Genomic DNA, 24,304 nt, shown 5'->3' with positions numbered 1-24,304 from the left:
CTAGGATGGAGTTGGTTGAGCTTTCGCATAAGTTGTACTTTCTCTCAGTAAGAGGTTCAGGCAATATTAGTTGTTGATGTGCAATTGTTTGCCTTTGTTAGCAATTACAGTTTTGTTTTGTTTTTACAATTGCTAGGACACATTTCTCAATACTCAGGTCACAAGTGTTAGTCTTTCAATTCATTATCATCCATTCAAAAGGGAAGACTTAGGAATTGTGTACTGTAATGTAAGCATGGACCATATAACTGCAGTGAATTATAAGCAGCTCAGTTTCAATCGTGTTTTGTAAAGACATTTTACACACACAAAACATTGTATAATCCTGCCTGATGTTAGTGTTTTTTAGGTCTGTGTATTATGATTGATAAAGTGTGTTTGTTGGAAGAATGAGTTGATTTGAGACATAAATAAAGTGTTTTGGTAGTTTCAGTGCATTATGAGTGTGAAGCTGAAAGATGGTTTGGAGAACTGTGTGAAGAGTTTTGAAAAAGTGACCTAAGTATTGAGAAATGTGTCCTAGCGATTGTTAAATCATTCCATTAAATTGCATAAAATGCATTCCATTAAAAAAACCTTATGATTGGACATGAAAGGAAAAGATTATTACATAATTACTGCAAAAGATCATTATTTTGGTGAAAATTAAATCGTACCCTTAGAAAGTCAGCAGAAGGGTAAATGTTTAAAATTGCTTTAGGTGTGTGGCAATACAAATGTAAAATCATGGTAAATGAGGCTTTCAGCTTTTGTCTTTAATGGCTCTTGCTGCTTCTGTCTCATTACTGTAATTGGTGTCGTTGTTGATGCTGATCAATAGCTGAGTTTAGTGTGAATGAATGGATGAAGGTGTGACTCTTCCTGATGTCTATGATAATCACTGCTATAGTTGAGCTGATTGGATTAGAGCTGGTGAAAGTTCCTATAACTGCTTACATCATTTACATGCTCTGTTTGGTTTATCTTCACCTGTAAGGACGGCCCCCTGAAATCTGTACAAAACCACAGTGTTTCACTGCTTTAGTCACACTTGAAGACTGCAGCGCTACTGGTGAAGCAACTGAGATCAACGTGACACTGTTAGAAAGATGGAGTTTATTAAAGAGGAGAGTGAAACCATGAAGATTGAAGAAACTTTCAGAGTGAAACATGAAGATACTGAGGAACAAACAGGTTGGTTTCATTCTTAAAGCTGAACTCTGTCATTTGATGCTTATTAAAATGTCCAGCTCTACAGAAATTAATGATATTTTTGACGAATGTCATCGAGTGTCCTAATTAAAGTGGTTTTATTTATTTGGGTCGTCTCATGTGGAGACACATGTTGAGATCACATGATAAATACTAATGCTGCCTTTAACCTGAGAAGATCCCACTTCCAAGTTGGACATTCGATTACGACACATTAATACAAATAATACAGAAGTAACCTGAACTAAATATTATGTGCAATATTTCACTCAGATGATGATTTGAGTTTAAAGTAATTAAAACCATTCATATATATATATTTTTTATTTATGCATCAGTATCTAAGAAAAACATTAATTTTGCATAATCCGTTAAATTTGAGCAATCAATGTTACAGTTGTCGCTAAACTCTTCTGTACAAATCCTCTTAATTTTATTTAAAAAACCATATGGAAGATTACAATAACTTTGTAAAATCATTCATTACTACTTTTGTCTCTTTAGAAAAAGGCACAATAACAACTACAATCAACAGAAGAACATTCGTCATACCACAAGGTAACACATGCAATTTTAATAAACAAAATATAATCATAATTCATATAGTGAACACAGTAAAAGCAAGTATGTCTTCTCTCTCACAGGTCTTCAGGTCTGCTTCCTCACAGACTCAATGTGTCGGGATATTGAGGACTACTTTCCAAACGCTCAATGCTGGGTTCATCCAGACACAACTCTCCTGAGATCCGTTCAACAACACATAAAACACTTTGAGAAACTACACAACTACACAATAGTGATTCTCCACATAGGAACAAACGACATCGCAAGTGGAGCGTCTGCATCGACTGTCGTCCAGCGAATGAAAACTCTCATAGCAAGAATCTCACTGGTCAATCCACACGTTCTGTATTTCGCAATCAGCGCTATTTTACCACGATTGAATGACGACTCCACACTGAAAACTACAATCAAACAGAGCAACAGCTTGATTCAACACTGGACTTCACAAACAAGAAATATTCTATTTCTAAACACTTCAAAAGCATTTCTCAAAAATGGAAAAATAATCCAAAACCTGTACAAAGACGACGGACTTCACCTCAATCAAGAGGGAAAACACAAACTTTTTTCCTACTTTCAGCGTTTCCTCTGGCATTTTTGCCAGTTTCCACCGCGTGCAAAACATACTTAAAACATCTCATGAAAATCTTTCAACACAAACTTGACTTGTTCAAAAGATTTGTGAAGCAATTAAATAAAGTTCACTTAACAAAACCTCACATATATTCCCGAACTTCATCTTTACCAACACAAAAACTACAACAAAGTGACGAGTGCGTAGCACACAGATTTGGCCTTTACCATTGTTTAAACTAGTTTATTTTAAAGTGGAATTTGGTTACTTTAAACATTAATGTTATGAATATCAACTGTACACATGATATGGTAAATGGTAAATGGACTGCATTTATATAGCGCTTTCACAGACCCAATGGCCACCAAAGCGCTTTACAATATTGCCTCACATTCACCCATTCACTCACTCATTCATACACCGACGGCGGTGTCAGCCATGCAAGGCGATCCAGCTCGTCGGGAGCAGCTGGGGTTAGGTGTCTTGCTCAAGGACACCTCGACACTTGGTCAGGTGGAACCGGGGATTGAACCACCAACCTTCCGGTTTGTAGACAATCTACATGAACCACTGAGCCACTGCCGCCCTATAAAAAATAAAACTATATTTTTGATTCTAACTAGAGTTTTGTGTGTTTTAATTCTTTACATGAATAACATTATTCACAGATAGACAGTCGATATTATATATCTGTCAAATGCAACCTACACAGTGCATAACTTAAACGAGACAGGACAACTGAACACTGAAAACAAAAGAACTTAGGGTTCGTTTACACGACATGCATAAAACTGAGAAGTTTTTCCTTTGAGTTTTCTGCGTACAAGCGACACCATTGTCAAAACGATCCACTTTCACATGGATCTGCGAAAATGACCTAAAAACCCCTGTATTCTGCTGCCAGGCCATTAGATAGAGATTAAACACTATAGTTCAAGTTCAAAACCTTTATTTGTCCCCAAGGGATGATTAGTTTTGCTGCAGTAGCAAAGAAGTTAACATACAATACATGACAACAAAGCAACATCATCATAAAAAATAAAATACAAAAAATAAAATACAAAATCAGACAAATGGATAAATGAATACCACAAACATTTAAAGTTTAAGGTCAGTATACCTTACGTGTAGACGTCACCTCTTTTTTACAGAGTTAAGCAGAGGGTACAAAGGAGAATTTATATCAGAGAACTATCAGACATGATGGATTCAGCCTTTTTAAGTACATGTCTGTACAGTTCGGTTAGTGTTATCTGCCGAATCCCGATGATTTTGCTGCTAACTTTATTTACCATTGCCAATGTGTTTTTCCGTTTTAAACTAAGAGAAGCATACCAGCAAATACATGAAAAAGTAAAAATGGACTCAATAAAAGATTTATAAAATTATATTGTCATCAGAGATCTGTCCACTTGAAACTTAGCTAGCTTTCTCAGACAAAAGAGACTTTGTTGACTTTTCTTACTCAGCATGTCTGTGTTTAGTTGAAAGGTCAACTTGTTATCAATGATGATTCCCAGATTCTTGTACGACTCAACAAATTCAACCTCTTTTCCATCTATAATCGTCTTTACAGGAGTTGGATGGTGACGTCTAAAATCAATGCACATGTCTTTGTCTTTGTAACATTTAAGTCTAAAAAAGCTTCTTTTTCACCAGTTTAAAAAATATGGTAGTACCGGGCCGTAAGATGTTTCAGTGGTGTCCATTAAACTTACTATGACTGTGTCATCTGCAAACTTTACAATATAATTATTGGTCAGTTCTGTCAGTTCAGTTCAGCTCTGTGTCCTGTTAGTGAGAAAGTCCAAAATCCAGCCAACCGAGTTGCAGTCCAACCCAAAATTTTCTATGAGCATTTGCACCAATAAATGGGGCTGTATAGTGTTGAAGGCAGACGAGAAATCCACAAACAGCATTCTGACATGGTTTTTATTACCCTCTAAGTGCTTGTATATGAGGCTAAGCAGAGTTATAGTAGCATCGTAGAGTTATAGTAGCATTGGGAGGGAGGGAGGAGCCAAGATGTAGATGTGGCTGGTAACATCCTGGTGACGACCGACGGAGGCGAAGCCGATGGTACTGAGCGACTTTGCTGGCACTGAAGCCCATAGTCCTGTTACTATGAATTATAGTAGGTTGTAGTACTACTACCGTCCTCTGGGGGCTCTAAGCTGCTCTCCTCCTCTAGATTAAATCCAGGTGAGGTAGTAGAGGAAGGGAGATTGTTTGGATAGGAGGAAGCAAGGCTTTCTACACGGGCTATTAGCAATACTAAGAGTCCGGATTGAGAACATTTGTGTTTCAAATAGTGATGGTGAAATGAAGCACCAGGGCTTTCCCCCTGGACTGTATTGTAAAATGGTTCATTACTCAAAGTTTTTCAACACGTTGCACACTAACGACATCTTGTGGTCAAAAGGTGGAAAAGCTGCCTTTCTGTTCCAGAAGACCTTTTTTTTTTCATTTAATAAATCACTTTGTGCTCTGTAAACCACAAAGCAATACAATTAATCCTCATAATTCATGTGTTAGTGTTGATGTAGTTCTTACACAATGTATGAACAAACACTGTATGAATGAATTTATGAAAAAGTCCTAATCTTCCGAGTTCATAGACAAGGCTCATGTAGGCATATATAATCAAAATAAAAGAAAATTATTGTGGAATGGTGAAGTGCTTGTGAACTGAGGAGCTGACATTTTATTTTGTGGGTATTTAATAAATTAAATATTTTTATCAAGGAACAGGACTTGTTCAACAGTGTGAGGGCTAAGTCTATTTCTTTTTTTATTTACTACTACCGAATGGCATGACACTCGAAACCTGCTCAAGGGGTTCATGCTATTTTTGAATCTGAATACGAAGCAGTCACGTGACTGTGTGTGGAAACGAAGCTTCGGACGTCACAGATCACGTGGTTATGGCAAAACAAATCAAGCTCCGATACACTGCTTCAATGAGAGATGTTTTTTTTTTTTTATACAATCTTCGAAGCCTCTGTGCCGAACGTCACATCATTAGTTTCAAACTCAATCATTAAAGACTCTTTTGTATTAGTAGTTTGAATACTACTAATACTCTCACTGAAGGGACATCACATCCTAAAGTGGATTTGGGACTGAGCACTAAGGAAAAAAAGTGTTCGTGTGGGAGCACATAGTGGATGGTTATCAATTGGACTATCGTTTGTCATTTATGGAACTGTATATCATCCTCCTCATCATCATCATCATCATCATCATCATCTACACATAGTACAACAGACATTTTCCAAAGGACACATCTCAATAGACAACGGTCAGAGAAGGTTTTTTCTTTTCATCCATTATTCTCATCTGAAACTATGCTGTTTGCTTTTATGTCAGTGGGATTCATTCATACGGGGTTATAAGGCTGTTGATTGTTATTGCTGTTTTCTTTATCATACCTCATTTATAATGTCTGAGGCAGTGCCAGAGTGCCCGAGGACTAAGGCAGAGCCTTACATGATGCTCTAATTGATCGCTCTCATTGCAGGATGTTTCTCTTCCTCAGGTCTTCCTCAATCCTGGTGAGGAATGTTGCCACAGACCTCTTGTCATGTTCCAAGCTGTCACTCACTATGTTCTCCTTCAAACCACAGAACAGAGGGAAACACTGTCACCTGTTTCTGACCGGATCTGATCTTGGCAAGCAGCCGTGTAGTTTTTGGCAAAGTCTACCAGCAGCACCACAGTTGTAATGTACCTGAATATCTTTGTACCGGAGTATCTGAACACCGGAGTACATGAGATGGTCGAAGCTCAACAAATTTATATTTCCCAATTATAGACTCCAGATGTTCACTCTTGAAGCAGCACTAGACCTCTAGAATAGACATTGTTCATTACCGATTCTGTGTTTTTGCCAGGTTGAATCCAGCTTCATCCACAAAGATAAAAGTATGTGGAGTTCACCTGGCTTCCATCTCCATTACCCTCTAAATTACAGAGAGTTTTACAGTCATTTACATTATCATAACCCTGTTTGGTTTCTGAACAGACATCTTACCTGGACAAACTGATACCAGAGTTCATCACACATTCACTGTTTCTCTCAAAGGGTTCAGGGCACAACTGTCTGCCAGCTCTCTGTCACGAATTTCCCAGTTTTATTGCATTTTTTTATTGCAATTACCTTGTCAACAATGGCAATTTCCAGCACATCTGAAAAGATTCAGGGCGCTTTAATTGTGTTGTCTGCTTCTCTGTAATGTCTATTCTTTGAGTGTCTGTTTGAGACTGACATCTAGTGGACGTTTTATTATCTTTTGCACACATCACTCAAACACAGAAACAGGAAACACATGAGTTCAGGGAAAGTGAAACTGAAGTGTAGTTGAGCTGTTGTGTGTTTGTGTCCCTGTATTCATGCAGTAAAATGGCAGAAGCCAGATTTTCTCAGGATGAGTTCATGTGTTCAGTGTGTCTGGATCTCCTGAAGGATCCAGTGGCCATTCCCTGTGGACACAGTTACTGTAAGATCTGTATTACAGACTGCTGGGATCAGGAGGATGAGAAGAGAGTCTACAGCTGTCCTCAGTGCAGACAGACCTTCAGGCCAAGACCTGCTTTAGCTAAAAACACCATTCTGGCTGAAATGGTGGAGAAACTGAAGAAGACTAAACTTGCTGCTGACTGTTACGCTGGAGCTGGAGATGTGCAGTGTGACGTCTGTACTGGAAGAAAACACAAAGCCGTCAAGTCCTGTCTGGTGTGTCTGAACTCTTACTGTCAGAATCACCTTGAACAACATGAGAGTTGGTTTAAAGGAAAGAGACACAATCTGACTGATGCCACTGGACGACTGCAGGAGATGATCTGCCAGAAACACGACAAGATCCTCGAGGTTTTCTGCCGCACTGATCAGAAGTGTATATGTGTGCTGTGTGTGATGGATGAACATAAAAACCACGACACTGTATCAGCGGCAGCACAGAGGACAGAGGATCAGGTATGAGCGATTTTGGAAAATAATCTAATTGCAAATTATTATTATTTTTTACCAATATTGCGATTGCGATTTAATATGCGATTACTTTTTAACTTCTTTATCTTCTGTATTATTCGACAAAGACAAGCAATAAATCATTGTATAGTAGGGATGGGAATCTTTAGGCACCTCATGATCTACTTTTTTTTCTTAATTAATCGTACAGTTTTTCTCGATTGCTTAAACACATTTCTTGAAACTATGCCTCGTATTCTCAAAACAGTAAACACAAATCCATAACGTCTCACCCAGTTCCCCAAACATCCTATTTTCAGGTCAAAATGAAGCTCTACACTCAAAAGATAATTATGAAAGTCAAGAAAGTCGCAGTTTGTCATAAAACAGAAGAGTAACATTTAGTTTTATGTGAAAATTGCTCAATGAACTACATCTCTCGTCTCGCACTATGTACGTCACCAACGTGGCTGTCCGTTGCTTGTATGTGTGCAGTCTGGTACAAAACACTCAGGCATGACGGCGTAACGTTACGATTATAACGTAAGACTATAGAAAAAATGACAGACGTTAGCTTCAGTAAAGTTAGCTTCATTCATTGAGAGAAAAGGTATGACGTCACATGTGCGTCTTCTGGGTTTGTAGTCTTTGTAATTACGTATTTTCACAGTCTTATACCTCAACAGTTTTACATCAAACTGTGACTTTTTTTACTTTAAAATGTATCTTTTAAATTGACAAACATCATGTGTGTAATTCAGGGCACAATTCAAACGAGATCAAAAAATTTGTTGTCTCTCGCGGAGAAACACGCCTTACTTGTGTCCACTGTGTGCTGTGCAGGCTGGTGTGCTACGTTGAGTATAAAACACTGTGTGATGTATTAAGCGTGAAACTCACTGTGTGTAGATGAAGTGATGTGCTTTGCGGGTCTTCCCGTGTTTCTCTTCCCCTTCTCTGTATCTGACTATACCTGTACCCGTGATTATGAGCAGGGCCGTCGCTAGTGGGGTGAAAGGTGGTGACAATTATAGGGGCCCCCACAAAATCCAGCAGTTATACTATATAGCATGGGCGAGGCTAGCCCCTTTTTAGGGGAGCTCAGCACCCCTAAAACTTGGAGTAAGAAATGTTGTTATTCTAAAAATTTTGTTCGTCTTTGACAAGGTTAAATAATGTCCAAAACATACTCCGTAGTTTGTGGTTTAAAATGTATGTGTTAAGGATGAAAATGAAAACATCCCCGCTTAGCAAATGGTGTCATCCTCTTCTCGAACGGCACGAACGTCATCCAGCGCGAAACACACGCAGAGTGAGAACCCGTTATGTAGTGTTGTGAATCAACTAAGTTGCTCCAAAGCTGTGTCTCACACATAGGTCTCACACTTCTTTCCTTTTTTTCCGATTCCGGATTGTTCCGATTCCGAAACCATATCGGTGAGTAGTGTACTAGTCTGGAGTCACTAACTTAAGTGTTGTGAATCAACTAAGTTGCTCCAAAGCTGTGTCTCACACTTCTTTTCTTTTACCTAGAGTTGCCCCGATTCCGAAACCATATCGGTGAGTAACGTTACTGGAGTCAGTATCCTGAATCAGCATGGTAACGTTACACCTATAATAAGTGTTTAGTTTCGCCGCCGCTGTGGAGTAGCACAGGACCTGGGTGACTCGTCCATAGTCATGAACGGAGAGAAGTAGCGCCGGTTACAATGTTCTTCCGCAAGACGCATGCAGTTCTGTTTATTAACTGCTAGAGTGTGAAACAAAAACAGCAGCGCGACAAATAAACTGCGTACCTGTGTAGTGCGTACCTGTGTAGTGCGTACGTGTGTCTCTGTTGTTAAAGTTTATCGTTAATTTGATACTCATTTTAACAATCGGGAGTCATGTAAACATGACGTCACGTGCGTCTTTTCTGGTCAGTCGTCATGGAAACATGAAGCCCTGGCGTTTGGACCAGAGTGAAAACAAACGACATATCACTGTATACCACCAGTATGTGTGAAAACACTCACTGTGGCTTTTTAAACGAATTGTTATTCATTCCTAGATTTATATCTGTTTTATTATTTTTCAGTTGTGGCTGACTATCAAACTAGACAATAAAAGAAAGTTTAATGTTTTTCTTTTGCTGTATTTATTCATTCCTCACACACAGAGGATTTAACCTGAACCATGCTTAACTCCTGAACTCCAAGCATTACTCTCTCTCTCTGTGTGTGTGTGTTTGTGTGTGTGTGTGTGTGTGTGTGTGTGTGCGCGCGTGTGGCCTGCCAGTGAGCAATGGACATACGACAGTTCTTTAGAAAAAAAAAGACAGATTCAGGTGAGAGACTAGGGCCTCTGACCTCTGTCTTGGTTTTTTTTTTTTTTTTTTTTTTTGTTCTTCTGAAAAGTGTTAAGCTAAAGTAACAGATAATGCATTGCAAACCATTACTTATCTAGGCAATGGTCCCCCACATTTTTTTTTTTTATTTCAAACCCACAATGGAGAATACAGCTTCTCTTGTGAAATGAATTTGTGATTTAAAAAAGTTTCTAAGCCCAATAATAATAATAATAAATACATTTAAAATGACACGCCTCTTGTGTGCCTTTTGATCATATCCTTAGAATCTGTAAATGGTCTCCATAACATTTTTGTGACATGACAAACTGACCTCAACTCTCCTGCCTACAATATATTTGTGTATGATTGTCAGTGCCAAGGGAAAGAGAGGGAGAGGGAGATGGAGAAGGAGAAAGGGAAAGGGAAAGGGAGAGCATGCAGGAAGAACCAGGTGAGGAAACAACAACAATAAATTGACATATAGTGAATAGTGGCAAGCAAAACAGTAACTACTCATACTCCTATAATAACTTATTGGCATTAAGCAGCCTATATGACATTTACTTTTTGTAACATTATTTTACACCACATTTTTTTCATAATAAAGGAGGAGGAAAACAACAGGGAGAGTCCATAAGGGATGAGAGGGAATTGACTAGTGCAAGAAATGAAGAGACAGAGGGAGTGCAACATGGAGACCACCAAGCCAAAGCAGCAGGGCCAGAAGAGAGCTGTTCAGACTTGGGGGATAAGGACACTGGTCCTAAACAGTTAAAGCTGTCTCAATACCCTCATACTCAGTTTGGCACACAAAAAAGAGCCTTTCAAGAACAGTGGTTCAAAAGTTTCAGATGGCTGGAATACTCAGCTAGACAAAATGCTGCTTTCTGCTTTCCTTGTAGGGTATTTGGCAAAAATGTCAGAAAGGATGCACTTGTGAATGATGGAGTTAATTACTGGCAAAAGGCACTTAGCAAGTTTCAAAAACATGAAACAACACAGTCACATAAGGACAGTGTGGTTTGTTGGAACAGCTACAAAGCAAGCCTGTCAAAAGGGAATGTTGTAGAGCAGATAGAGGCAGCAAGTACCACTGAAATTAGTGAAAGAAGGCAGTACCTAGAGCGTATTATGGCAGTAACCTGCTTCTTGGGGAAGCAAGGCATAGCATTCAGAGGTCACGATGAAACAGATGAGAGTCACAACAAAGGCAATTTCCTAGAGTGCATGTCACTTTTGACCAAATTTGATCCCTTCTTGCAGAGATACACAGCCCCTTCAAACACCACGTACCTCTCATCTGATAGCCAAAATGAGATGATAAAGTGCTGTTCACAAGAACTAACAGAAAATATCATCAGTGAGATAAAGGGAGCAAATATGTATGCCATTATGGCTGATGAGGCCAGGGATGGAAAGACAGAACAGTTGGCACTCTGTGTTAGATACGTGTCTGTTGAGGGTGCCGTCAAAGAAAGGTTCCTAGCCCTTACAGAGGTGTCACAGTTTGATGCTACTTCGATAACAGCTGCAATTGAAAATCAGTTGGTAAAGAAGGGAATTGATCAGTTGAAATGTGTGGCACAGACCTACGATGGGGCAGCTGTCATGAGTGGGGATGTTGGGGGTGTACAAGCCCATTTTAAAAAGAAGCACCCTGAGGCAATTTATGTGCATTGCTATGCACATGAGTTAAATCTTGTTTTATGTCACACATGCAAAGCTGTCTCTGAAGCCACAGAGTTCTTCAACATGCTGGAAAGTCTCCATTCTTTCTTTAGTGTCTCCCTTGTAAACCACCATAAGTTTGTGGACACTCAAAAGAAGTTAGGGTTGCAGCCAAGAGAACTTGTGCAGTTGTCAACTACACGCTGGGCATGCCAGCTTCATTCAGTGACTGCAGTGATTGATAATTTCCCTGCTATCATTGAGTGCCTCTCCACAATCAAGACACCTATAGCAGTTGGATTGAGGGCAAAACTCAGTAAATTCTCCTCAGTGTATTTGCTGATGGTTTTCCACACTCTCCTGTCTGTAACAGCAGGTTTACACAGATACCTACAGAAGGAGACCATTGACATTGCCCAAGCAGTGACATACAAAAATGCAGTGACTGACACCATGAAGCAGAAACGCAGTGACACCACTGCTGCAGATCTGTACTCCAGAACAATAGCTATGTGTGAGGCAAACCAGATAGCTGTAGAATCATCCTCAGGACAGAGGCGGAAGACAAAGAGAATGGATGAATATGTTGTTGAGTCAACTTGTGGGGCAGGCAGTGAAACCTGTGGCTCTTCAGAGTCTGAAGATCTCAAGAGGAAACTTTTGTTTCCTTGTCTGGACCGAATGATCTGTGAACTTGAGAGGCGTTTTTCTGGTGTGAATGAGGATGTGCTCAATGGAATTCAGGCATGCAGTCCAACCTCAGGCCATTTCTTGTCTGAACCTCATCTGACAGCACTGGCTCTGCATTACCATATTGAACTTAAGTCAGAGGAAGTGATAGTTGCAAAAAACTTTCTGAAGCGCAAGATTGAGGCTGGTACAGTTCAGGACATGCTAGCAGTGTACAAACTCCTAGATTCGGAAATGTTCCCTTCACTGAAAGCTGTTATGCAGGTTGCCTTGACAATACCAGTTAGCAGCTGTACATGTGAGCGGTCTTTTAGTGCCTTGCGTCGGCTCCATACATGGCTGAGGAGGACCACAGGCCAAAGCAGACTCCAGCACCTAGCTGTGATGTCTATTGAGAAGGAGTTGCTTGAAAAAATTGACCACCAAAGGGTCATTGACAAGTTTGCCACCCTCAAAGTGCGGCGACATAGATTAACTCTCCCAAAGTAGAGCCAAATGGGGATTCAGGGGAAGTACTATAAAGATTTCCCTCTCTTTCTTTTTTTTATATCTTTACTTTCTAAGTATTTCTAAGACCTCTGTTAATAATCTGGATATTTTGGACTTCTTGGTTTTACCTTCTTTTTTTTTTTTTTTTTTTTTTTCTTGATGTGAAGCTTGTTTTATTATTATTTATTGATGACTTAAATTGGTTTATGAAAGTTCAGACAGGCGAGCAACCAGATATGTTAGAGATGGCCATTTGTAAATAATTTACAGAAGATGAATTACATTTTGTTGTCCAAGTACTTGTTACTTTGTTCAATGACAATAAAGTTGAATCTAATCTAACCAATCTGTTGATACAAAAGGAGGCGCATGGAGTTAACGGTCAGGAAAACCAGCTGAGTGAAGAAGGTTTTGTGTTTGTTACAGGGGGCTGTCTGTGTGAACTCACAATTAAGCTGGTGTTCTGAAAAGGTCTCAGAAAAAAAGAAAAAAAAAAAATCGGGATTTTGGAGTTAGTTGAACCAATGTTAAAATGATAAAGTTATTTTTCAATAGACATATTTTTTGTTTTTGTGTGAAAAGAGGGTGGGTGGTGGCAGTGGGGCTCATTGGGTGCTCAGCACCCCTAAAGCTCTGACCCTAGAATCGCCCCTGCTATATAGGCCCCTGTTGTATGAATAATTATAATATTTATATTAGTTGCATGCCTGAGATTTAAATGAAAACCACAAAAACATGCAATTTGGTTAAATATTTTTTCCAAATATCTGCTTCTCTTACCTCCCTAAAAATGGTTTAGTCCGATCTAAAGTATTTATTAATTATTCAGTCAGTGACAAACATCAGATGGACCCAATAAAATTGTAAGTCCCACCCCAGCTCGTGAACAGAACCAATCACAGTTGAGGCGGCAGTGCCTGAAGTTAACGATGAACTTCGTTACCAGACACGCCATGAAAAGAAGGAGAGGGAGGCCAGGAGAGTTGTTGTATCTCAGTCGATCAATACGTTCTTAAAGACAGGTTGCATTGTTATTTCGCTGGGAATAAGAAAACTACAGTCGACTAAAGCCTGCCGGGTTCTGTCACTTTTCATTATCGCTGCGCACCACAATCGGCCGAATGATTACGTGGTCAAAATTTCTCTTTTTACACTATTGTAAATAGAGTTAAAAAATTAACACGAGTCACGACACATTGCATTATGCACCTGACCTGCCAGCTGATGTATTTATTGTATTTACTGATGTATTTTATTTAAGTATTTATTACATCAAGAAAACACGAATACAACACACTTCACTTGGATGAATACATCTATTAGATTTATTTAATAATATTACCAGTTCAATATTATCTTTATTAAAAAATAAGACAAATTATTTTATTTTAGAAATTGACAAGAATGCAGTCAAATTTAAAAATGTTTACTTTTTGATTTATGAATTATAACAGACAGATGGGAAAAATTTTTATTTTGCTGTTACTTTTTTAAAATTGGTTTTATTATTATTCAACAATTTCTTGCTTTTTGTTAGTTTTTATTAGTTGTAATTTTTATATAAACATTTAACTTTTAAAATAAAGGTTTTACAACAACATCACCATCTTCTGTTATATTTGGGCCTCCATGCTCATCTATTTACAGTATATGATATTGGTGGAGGGGGCCCACATCAATATTTTTTCAGGGGGCCCCGAATCCTCTAGCTACGGCCCTGATTATGAGTTTTATCTTTTCTATCTGAAATAAAGTGTAAACTCCCTTTGATCAAACCGGCTGGCTGTTGAGAGTTTTTGACCACCGTAGGGCTGTTCAATGAGGTTTATTACACAAGCAATAGAATGAACAGTGAAAGTAACAGAAGCTCCTACAATACATTTTAACAGCCACAATTAGACGTGAAAATAACTGAAGGAAATATTTGCTAAATGAATTGAGGCAACTAATTTGATTCAAATTATTTTGGTTTCTCAAGACAATATTTTTTTAAAATTACAAATGCAATGAATATACAGCTATCGGTACTCAGCATCGGCAAGTACTAGAAATGAAAGTATCGGTATCAGACTCGTTCTGGAAAAAGTGCTATCGGTGCATCCCTAGTTTGAGCCTTTGAACATTTCCATACTAGATCTCACATCAATATTTGCTTCATATCAGCTGTTCACATGATGATTTTGTGGTAGTATTACTGTCACTGTCATTGGTTTGTCCTTTAGCACCAGCTGAAGGAGACGCAGAGGTCGTTCCAGCAGAGGATCCAGCAGAGAGAGAAAGATCTTCAGCAGCTGAGAGAGGCTGTGGCGTCTCATAAGGTGAGTCTGGAGAAGAAGAGAAGTTTGAGACGTCTCAGTCAGGACTCACTGAAGCCACTGTGTGATTGTGATGTGTGTCCTAACAGCGCTCTGCACAGACAGCAGTGGAGGACAGTGAGAGGATCTTCACTGAGCTCATCCGCTCCATTGAGAGAAGCCGCTCTGAGGCGACACAGCGGATCAGAGATCAGGAAAAGACTGCAGTGAGTCGAGCTGAAGGACGACTGGAGCGACTGGAGCAGGAGATCAATGATCTGAGGAGGAGAGACGCTGAGCTGGAGCAGCTTTCACACACACAGGATCACATCCATTTCCTGCAGGTAACAGAGATCTAGAAGAACAGGGTCATAGTGGACTTGAGCAAGAGACTCACAGAGAAACATTTCATGAGAGCAGAATGAGCCGTTGACTGAAGTGTTGATCTGTGTGTTCGGTTATTATATCATCATCAGTCAGACTCTCATCTGATCTTCTTCTATTGAAAGAATATAATTTGTTGCTCTAATGTCATATAATGAATATGAAGAAAAATGTACCTGATGCTGTGAAAGAGCTGGATTTAGTTCAGTTACTAAAGATGTCAAGATCAACAAGAGCCGCTGAAATCTGACAGTAGTGCAGGTTATTGATGAAGTGTGGAGGTGATGAGCTTTGATTTCTGTTTTCTGTAGAGTTTCCAGTCTCTCTCAGCTCCTCCTGAATCTACAGATGTAAATGACAATCCCTTCAGTTCTCTCTCCTCTTTTGATGGCATGAGAGAATCAGTCCGTCAGCTGAGAGACAAACTGGAGGATTTCTGCAAAGAGGAGCTGAAGAAGATCTCTGACAGAGGTAAAGTCCTGGGGCCTCATTTATAACCATTGCGTCGCACAAAACAGGGCCTGAAAGAGGCGTACGCCACTTCCGGCGCATAAGTTGTGATTTATAAAAACTAATTTGACGGGAAAATTTGCGCACCTGCACGTAAACTCTGAGTCATGTGTACAAACATTCTGGAGACGGAGCACCGACAGGTGGTGAGCTGGAGTTAAATGTCTGTTTGGTCACTTTTAGACAGAACATTTTAAGAAAATACAGAAAGATAACACAAATATAATTTCACTCGCCAAGCCTATCACATGAAGCAAACATCCATCCATTCTTAAATGGACCGTTTAGTGAAACTGACGCATATAGCCTATCTAATGGCAGATGAAGGAAAACCGTAAATCTTCATTATGAGTCCTAATCATAAATACAATGCATGTTCACAATAACAGTTTAAAGAGAAATTGTTTTTTTTATTTAAACTGTTTTACTTCTGATATAAACATTTAGATTAAATATTCCATTCTCATTAATGGAGTTAAGCACTTAAATTACTGAGAAGTTACAAAAAAAAAATTATATTCAATAAATATAATGCTTTTTGAACACTTTTCCTGTGACATGTTGTGTTTTAATGTTTGAACTACAGAGAGAATTGCTTATGATAACAGCAGATTGTCTGAGAAAATGTTTTCGTGCAAATACTGCACAACAAGCAGACAGTCCTATTCACGGCGAATGGCGGACGGAAGTGGATGCAGTGAGGCAGGTGCTGCTCTACTAGAGTCTAATGTCATTTTGCAATTACGCCGACTTCAGCAAAGAAAATCTCGCAATGAGTGGAAGTACAAATCTGCGCTCTATTTTTGGCATGTTATAATAATTACCAGCTATATAGCGGTGTTAATGATCATGTCAGTGCGACCATGCTGGAACGGCGCTACAATGCCGGTGTTGGGAAAAGCCAACATCCCCACAAAGCACGTGTGCTTGACGTTTCATTGGAGCGGACAGTATGGAGCATACCACGATTTTTTAAATAATGGTAAAGCGCACTATGCACCCCAGCGCATTTCTTCATATAAAAATCGAAACATTAAAGGATACTACGTATTCCGGAAACTACTCGGCTACCTGTTGACAACAACTATTCTACTCTCTGGAGATGTCCAACTCAATCCCGGGCCAAATAAACAAACTGAATTCATTACGGTGGAGGCAGCCGGTGATGTGCGGGTGGCTGACGAGTTGGGTGAGTGCCAGGGTCCGGCGCTGTCCGCGGCTCCCTGTCTTTCTATAGGAATTGATATGGGTCGAGGAAATTTGTCCTCGTTGATTTCGCGGTCTTCTGATGTTGAACTGGACCCGGTAAATACCATTACAACGAAACTACAACAGCCAACTAAAAGGAAACTCTTAAATCCTGCAATTATTAAGCGCAAGAAGTGGAAATTCGTACAAACTGTAAATCAGGCTCGAATGCTGTGGGATCCACGAGCAAAACCTAAGGGATTACTTGGAGGACATATAAACATTCGTAGTGTCACAGGGAAAAGTGAACAAATTCAACATCTTATTGTAAACTCTAATTTGGATTACCTGTGTCTATCGGAGACCTGGCTACATAAAAACTCCCCAAGTGCAGCATTAAGTGTCCCAGGCTATAATATCTTTAGGAGGGACAGGCCTGACGGAAGAGGAGGGGGGTTAATGTTTTATGTCAGAGAGACTATCAATTGCCGTCAAATCCAGTGGAAACATGAAAATGGGCTTGAATGTATCGGACTTAATATTACATTGTCTCCACAAATGTCCTTCAGCCTTATTGGTTTGTATAGACCACCCTCTTCCACACTAGTTTTGTTTTTAGATCAACTAAAGAGTATTCTAAAAGAATGTAATTCTGGAAAAGAGGTCATTTTAATGGGGGATTTTAACATAAACTGGGAGGATTAACGTAATAGAAGTGCCCTGAAAATAATTACAGATATTTTTGACATGACACAGCTAATTAAGGGACCAACAAGAATAACACAAGAGGTCAAAAACACTGATAGACCTGATATTTAGTAATAAACCAGAGAGAATTGTTAAAACGTTCAATTTGATCACTGGGTTATCCGACCATAATTTAATACTTGGAGTTAGGAAATTGACAAAAATGCGTTTTAACTGTTGTGTAAAAAAGCACAATCAGCTCAGAATACCTAAGGGACAACAAAATGACTTTGAAAATGCAATTAAAGAAATTGAATGGAATAATATATTGTCTTATTCTGATGTTGACTCTGACTGTCAGACTTTTTTCTCCACAATTCAACGTACGATGAATAATTTTCTAAGGAGAACTAAACCTGACCGCAGGAAAAAAAATGTGTTTCCATGGCTAAGTAGTGATATACACAAACTGATGAGAGAACGAGATTCGGCATTGAAAGCAGCCCTAAAATCAAAACTAGTAACTGATAGATTAAAGTTTGTAGGCATACGAAATAAGATAACAAAAGAGATTAGGAAAGCAAAAGCGAATTTTTTTCTTAATGTTATTGACCAAGCAAAGGGAAATAACAAATTGATTTGGGAGAACATAAAGAGGTTGACAGGAAAACATCATAATGGTAATGAACAGCGCTTGGAAATCTGTTTTAATAATAGTATTACACAGGACAAAGCTCAAATAGTAGCAATTTTTAATTCATACTTTGTAGAATCAGTATCGACCCTGACACATAACCTATCCACTAATTCACTAAATATGATGCCTGCAAACTACAATAAACCTGTATTGGAGATCCAGGACATTTCTGAAGCCAAAGTGAGAATGATAATAAATTCCCTAAAGAATTCCAAAGCTAAAGATGTGTATGGACTGGACACAATGTTTTTGAAAGTGTTTAATGAGTGTTTGTCTAGTCCATTAACTCATATTATTAATAGATCCATTAATGAGGGAATTTATCCTAAAGCATGGAAGACAGCTATAATAACACCGATTCATAAAACAGGTGATACATCTAAGGTCTGTAACTACAGACCAATTAGCATAGTACCCATAGTGTCAAAGGTAATCGAACGACATGTAGTAGAACAACTTACTAGCCACCTCAACAACAGCCCTTTCAGATTGCATCCTATGCAGTTTGGTTTTAGATCCAACCATTCAACGGAAACTGCAAACTGCTTTTTCCTGGAGAATGTGAGATCTAAGAATATGGCCCCAACAACTCCTCCTTTATCTAATTTAGATCTAAAGAAAGCTTTCGACACTGTGGATCATGGTGTCCTACTCAAAAAGCTTTCATGGTTCAATGTCGCCACCAAAGTTATTGAGTGGATGCAATCCTATCTGGAAGATCGAGAACAAAGAGTCCGGATAAATGATGAGGTGTCATCGGCCATCAGTTGTAATATTGGTGTACCTCAGGGATCAATTTTAGGGCCCCTGTTGTTTAGCATATACATAAATGATCTTCCCACTGTATGCAATGAGTCTGACATTCAAATGTATGCAGATGATACTGTCATTTATGTACATGCACCGACCAAACAGCAAGCAGCTATTAAGCTTACAGCAGTGATGGCCGATGTCATGCAATGGCTTAATAATTCCTGTCTTCATTTAAATATAAAGAAAACCTCATGTATGTTTTTTACGAAGAGGTCAACAGATAATTTCACACCCAATATTTGTATTGCAGGGGAACAGTTGTCAACGGTATCTGATTTTAAATATCTAGGTATATTAATTGATTCTAATTTAACGTTTAAAAAACAAATTAAAAAAGTTGTTAAGACAGTAAAATTCAATTTGTCAAATTTCCGTCATATCAGAAATTGTTTAACTACAAAGGCAGCGACAATATATTTTAATTCCATGATCATGCCACATCTGTTATACTGTTTGACTAGCTGGGCACAAGCTTCCAGTACAACACTTAAACCTGTGGAGCAACTTTACCACCAAGCTTCTAAGGTGCTTGATAGGAAGCCAAATACCTATCACCACTGTTACTGTTTAAAAAAACATAATTTAATGACCTGGGAAAATCTTATCAAATTTACAGATGCCTGTCTTGTTTATAAAATTTTACATGGCTTAGCTCCTCCCCCACTTACTGCTTTTATAAAGCAGAAAACTACTGTTGTTAGACACACCAGGTCTGTGTCAAGAGGTGACTGTGTAATACAAATGAGGAGAACTGCCTTTGGACAGTCAGATTTTTCTGTGAGAGCAGCTCACACATGGAACAGTTTGTCTACGTCTATTAGAGACTGTGATTCATATTGGTCATTTAAAATGAACTTAAAATCATGTTTAAAAGATAATCAAGTGTGTGCCCATACTTTTTAGTTATTTAAATCATCTGAAGCGTATTTTGCCTTGTTTTATGTTTTGTTGTCCTTGTGTTACTGTACTTTATGTATTTTATGAAATGTGATTTAATGCATGTATAAGTATTGTTGATTGTTTTAATGTGGTCTGTCTGACATCACACCTGCCCAGGGACTGCAGTTGAAAATTAGCCAAGTTGGCTAAACTGGCACATTTACATAAATGTTTATTAATGTGCACTGTCCCTGTAACTTTAAACTGTATAGATAAATAAAAATAAAACAAGGCCTATCCGTTTCCATTAAAAATATGTAAATTAAAAATACTATTGGCCAGTGGAAAAGATTGAGAAAAACTTTATCTGTTTTCAAAAACAAGGCAAGGATAGGCTACTAAATGATTTTCCTAATGTCTTGTACCATTAATCAATTATTTTTCTAAAGTCCAAATATTTTTCTAAAGTCTAAATATTTTTTACCGTACGCCATTTTTGGCTTTCGGGCGCACAAACACTTAAGGATCATACACACAGTTTTATAAATGAGACCCCTGGAGATTCATCAGCTCTCAGAAATGATCGTCCATCATCTCATATCATGTAGAACAGCGGTCCCCAACCTTTTTTGCGCCACGGACCGGTTTAATATCAGACAATATTTTCACGGACCGGCCTTTAAGGTGCGGCGGATAAATACATCAAAATATATATAAAAAAATAATTAAATATAATAATAAACGTGAATCCAATGTGTAGGCTTACTTGCAATTTTATTAGCAGGGTACTCGTAATATCGCGCCTAAAGACAACTGAGAAAGCCTGAACACAAACAAAAAGCCCCCCGAAAGAAAAAAATCTCCATGTTTACGGTGCTGATGCGATGTAAGGGTGGCGCTGCCAATAAAGCACCTAAAAGCTGTCACAAAGAACCGATTTTAAGAACCAAAATTAATGATTATGAATATGTAAAATATAGCAGGAGACATTTTAATTGTTTAATAATAAACAAGTGTTTTCTGTGCAAAGATGAAGTTGACAATGCTGACTCGATCTTCGCAGTATGCCTAGTGAACGCGCCAGAGAGAAATGCACATTTCATACGAATTAGCCTACATAAGCAGAGAACAGTCAGTTTTCTTTTGTTTTGAATTGTTCTGTTTAAAATTAGACATTTCAAGCTTTCTATGTCTCAGGTCTGTGAGGCAAGTAGGCTACCTTATACGCTGAATTTCGGTTAATTTATGAGATCAGCTCCAGTTCACGCGCCCGCGCCTCCGTGTCCTGATTAAATATTTTCTATTATATTTACTTCTTATTAAATCCAAGGCAATTGGGTGATGAAACATTGATTAAAATTAAGATACAATTAATACAAAACGAAATACAATTTAAAGACAGGCTTTTTGCTTTCTGTCTGAGGTCTCTGTGAAAGTTTTAAAGCAGTCTTTTTGTGCCGCTTTCAGAGCGCTCACGTCCGTAAGGGTGAACTGTCCCATCCGAACAATTATTATTATTATTTTTTTATTATTATTTTTTTGTGAAATAGGCTACATTTCTAAATTAATGCGACTTATAGTCCAGTGCGACTTAGGCTATATTATGTTTTTTCTTCTTCATGACGCATTTTTTTACTGATGCGACATATACTCCGGAGCGATTTATAGTCCGGAAAATACGTTAAGTTATTTATTCTTTCTGTGAGGCCCGGTAGCAAATGTCCCACGGACCGGTACCGGTCCGCGGCCCGGGGGTTGGGGACCTCTGATGTAGAAGATCATATTAGAAATGTCTTAGGAACGGATGCAGGGATCATTTTCTCTCGACATGATAATCACACTCTTCATGTCTGTTGATTTCCACAGTCACTTTCACCAACATTGTTCCCAGAACCAGGAACGACTTCCTACAATGTAAGTCACTAAGAAAACCAGCAGAGAAACTCACTGAGTGTCTTCATGTTCTTCCTGTAGAAGGTGAAAGAAAACATGACAGAAGAGTTTTATACTTGATCATGTAAATTATGATTTGCACAGGATATCTGGTCAACTGTACTGAGACTCTACTGATATATTGAACATGAAGAGTTCAGCTATAATAAAAGATCAGACAGATTCATAATTCCTGATTCTGATGTGTTTTCTCTCCATCAGATTCCCATCAGCTCACTCTGGATCTGAACACAGTGAATAAATACATCAGTCTGTCTGAGAGGAACAGAGTGATTACTAACACTTTCACAAATCAACCGTATCCTGATCATCCAGACAGATTTGATGTGTGTCAGGTGTTGTGTAGAGAGAGTGTGTGTGGATGCTGTTACTGGGAGATTGAGTGGAGTGCTGGTTTGTTTGGTGGTGTGTGTATATCAGTGTCATATAAGAGCATCAGGAGGAAGGGAGATGGTTATGAGTGTTTGTTTGGATATAATGATCAGTCCTGGAGTTTGTACTGCTCTCCCTCCAGTTACTCATTCTATCACAATAAGATTATGACTAAACTCCCTGTAAAGCCCATCAGCAGGAGAATAGGAGTGTATGTGGATCACAGTGCAGGAACTCTGTCCTTCTACAGCGTCTCTGACACAATGAGCCTCATCCACACAGTCCAGACCACATTCACTCAGCCGCTCTATCCTGGGTTTAGGGTGTATACTGGATCAGTGAAACTGTGTTGATGAATGAGAACAGACTGTAGAGAGATTCTACCCATAATGCTTTGAGCTGCATGATAAATCAGTGACAGTGAGATGTTATAGAGTCTCTTATTTTCTCTTCATTTCATTAATTCTACAGCTAAACTTCTGTCAGTGAAATAACATGTCAGAATAAATGTGTGTAATGAATCCTCATATAGACAGGAAGATCAAGTGTGTGTTTGTGAGTCATGATGAGTGACAGTGTGTATCTGTGCTTTTCTCAAACTCAATTTGTGTTGATGGAAATCAGTCATTCAAGTTCTTATTTTAGTGTCACATAAATCATTTTTATATTACTATCAAAATTACCGTATAATTAAATTATCACACACATGATTTAATAAAATGTCATTCAATAAAAAAAAAATTATAATGTAAAATTTATAAATGTCAGTTCATTAATAAATGTAAAATATATAAACCCAGATCATCTGATCATACTATAATGCTTTGATCAGTGAAAGTATGAGCATAATTATTCTAATCCAGTTTACATTAAATAAACCTCCTGAACAGAACTGAATTTACAGACCTGAGTCTCTGACAAAACTGAGATGAGATAAAAACAACAACAAGGATTGAGTCGAATCATCATCAGTTAAATCTAGATAACTCAGAAATATATGAAGTTTGAAAGAAGGAAAACTGTAACCTGACCCATGTGATCTATACGATGACCTTTGACCTTCCTGAAAGATGAGCCAATCCCACTGGATTATGACCTCAGCCAGTGTTTCTTACTAGTAGTGGGAAGTTCGGATCATTTTACTGACTCGGATCTTTGAATCTCGTTCAGCAAAAGTGTTTGTCATTTCGTTCATTTCAGCAGAATATAATTAAAATGTAATGTTAAATAGCCCAATGTAACTGGTCCGTTGTCTGCGTTGTGTTTTTGGTTGCGTATGAGAAGAACAGGACAGCATTCGGCAGTTTCACTGATCTTTAATCCCTGATATACAAACAAATGTAATCAGCCTTCTTAGTGAGATTCAGCCTCGTTAACTCTCTCAGTGCGTCACCAATGCAAAGAGAAATAAATCATATAGAACAATAAAATGCATATAACAGAAAACATACCTGATATACAACCAAATGTAATCAGCCTCTTAGTGAGATTCGTCCTCGTTAACTCTATAAAACAAATGTGATGTACACTTGTCACATGTGCTCTCATTTCACATTTAGGCCCAGATGCAAAAATATAACTTAAACGGGATGAAATGACAAAAATAACCACAGAGATAGGTAAAATAATATTATATACATAAATTAGAGTGAAAATAAAGACATAAAAGCAACAATTAAAATTAGGATAAAAAAAAATGATCAGGAGCCCAAAATAACCTCACCTCTCAGTGCGTCACCAATGCAAAGAGAAAGAGGAGGGGATAGAACAGGAAATGATATTGACTCATGACATCACATCAATTAAAGGGAAAGGTACTCATTTCACTTAGGCAGTCATATCAGGTGCATGTAAATGAACAATTTTGTGAGAATTCTAATAAACTATACATACATTTAACAGTACACTTTCTGTACCTGTTACACCAGCACATCTAGTCCTTACGAAAATGTTGATTACATTTGAAAAAATAAAAATAAACTATAAACTAAACTAGCCAAATCCAAATGATAAGAAACCAAAATGTTTAATTAATTGATTAGTTGGGTCTTAA

At 38.3% G+C, this 24,304-nt stretch overlaps 1 protein-coding gene across 1 annotated transcript; it reads left to right on the top strand.

Annotated features, from left to right (window-relative positions):
* Positions 1–6,657: 6,657 nt before the first annotated feature.
* LOC311289712 (tripartite motif-containing protein 16-like) lies at positions 6,658–22,780 on the top strand. Its single transcript, XM_084407942.1, has 6 exons — positions 6,658–7,304; positions 14,697–14,792; positions 14,879–15,112; positions 15,464–15,623; positions 21,793–21,840; positions 22,081–22,780. Exons 1-6 carry the CDS (start codon positions 6,732–6,734, stop codon positions 22,602–22,604), a joined length of 1,635 nt encoding a protein of 544 aa, XP_084264068.1. The 5' UTR covers positions 6,658–6,731; the 3' UTR covers positions 22,605–22,780.
* Positions 22,781–24,304: the final 1,524 nt, after the last annotated feature.

Source organism: Rutilus rutilus (genome assembly GCF_951802725.1).
Source record: "Rutilus rutilus genome assembly, chromosome: 4".
NCBI lineage: Eukaryota > Metazoa > Chordata > Actinopteri > Cypriniformes > Leuciscidae > Rutilus > Rutilus rutilus.
This window is presented reverse-complemented; position numbering and strand designations above follow the sequence as displayed.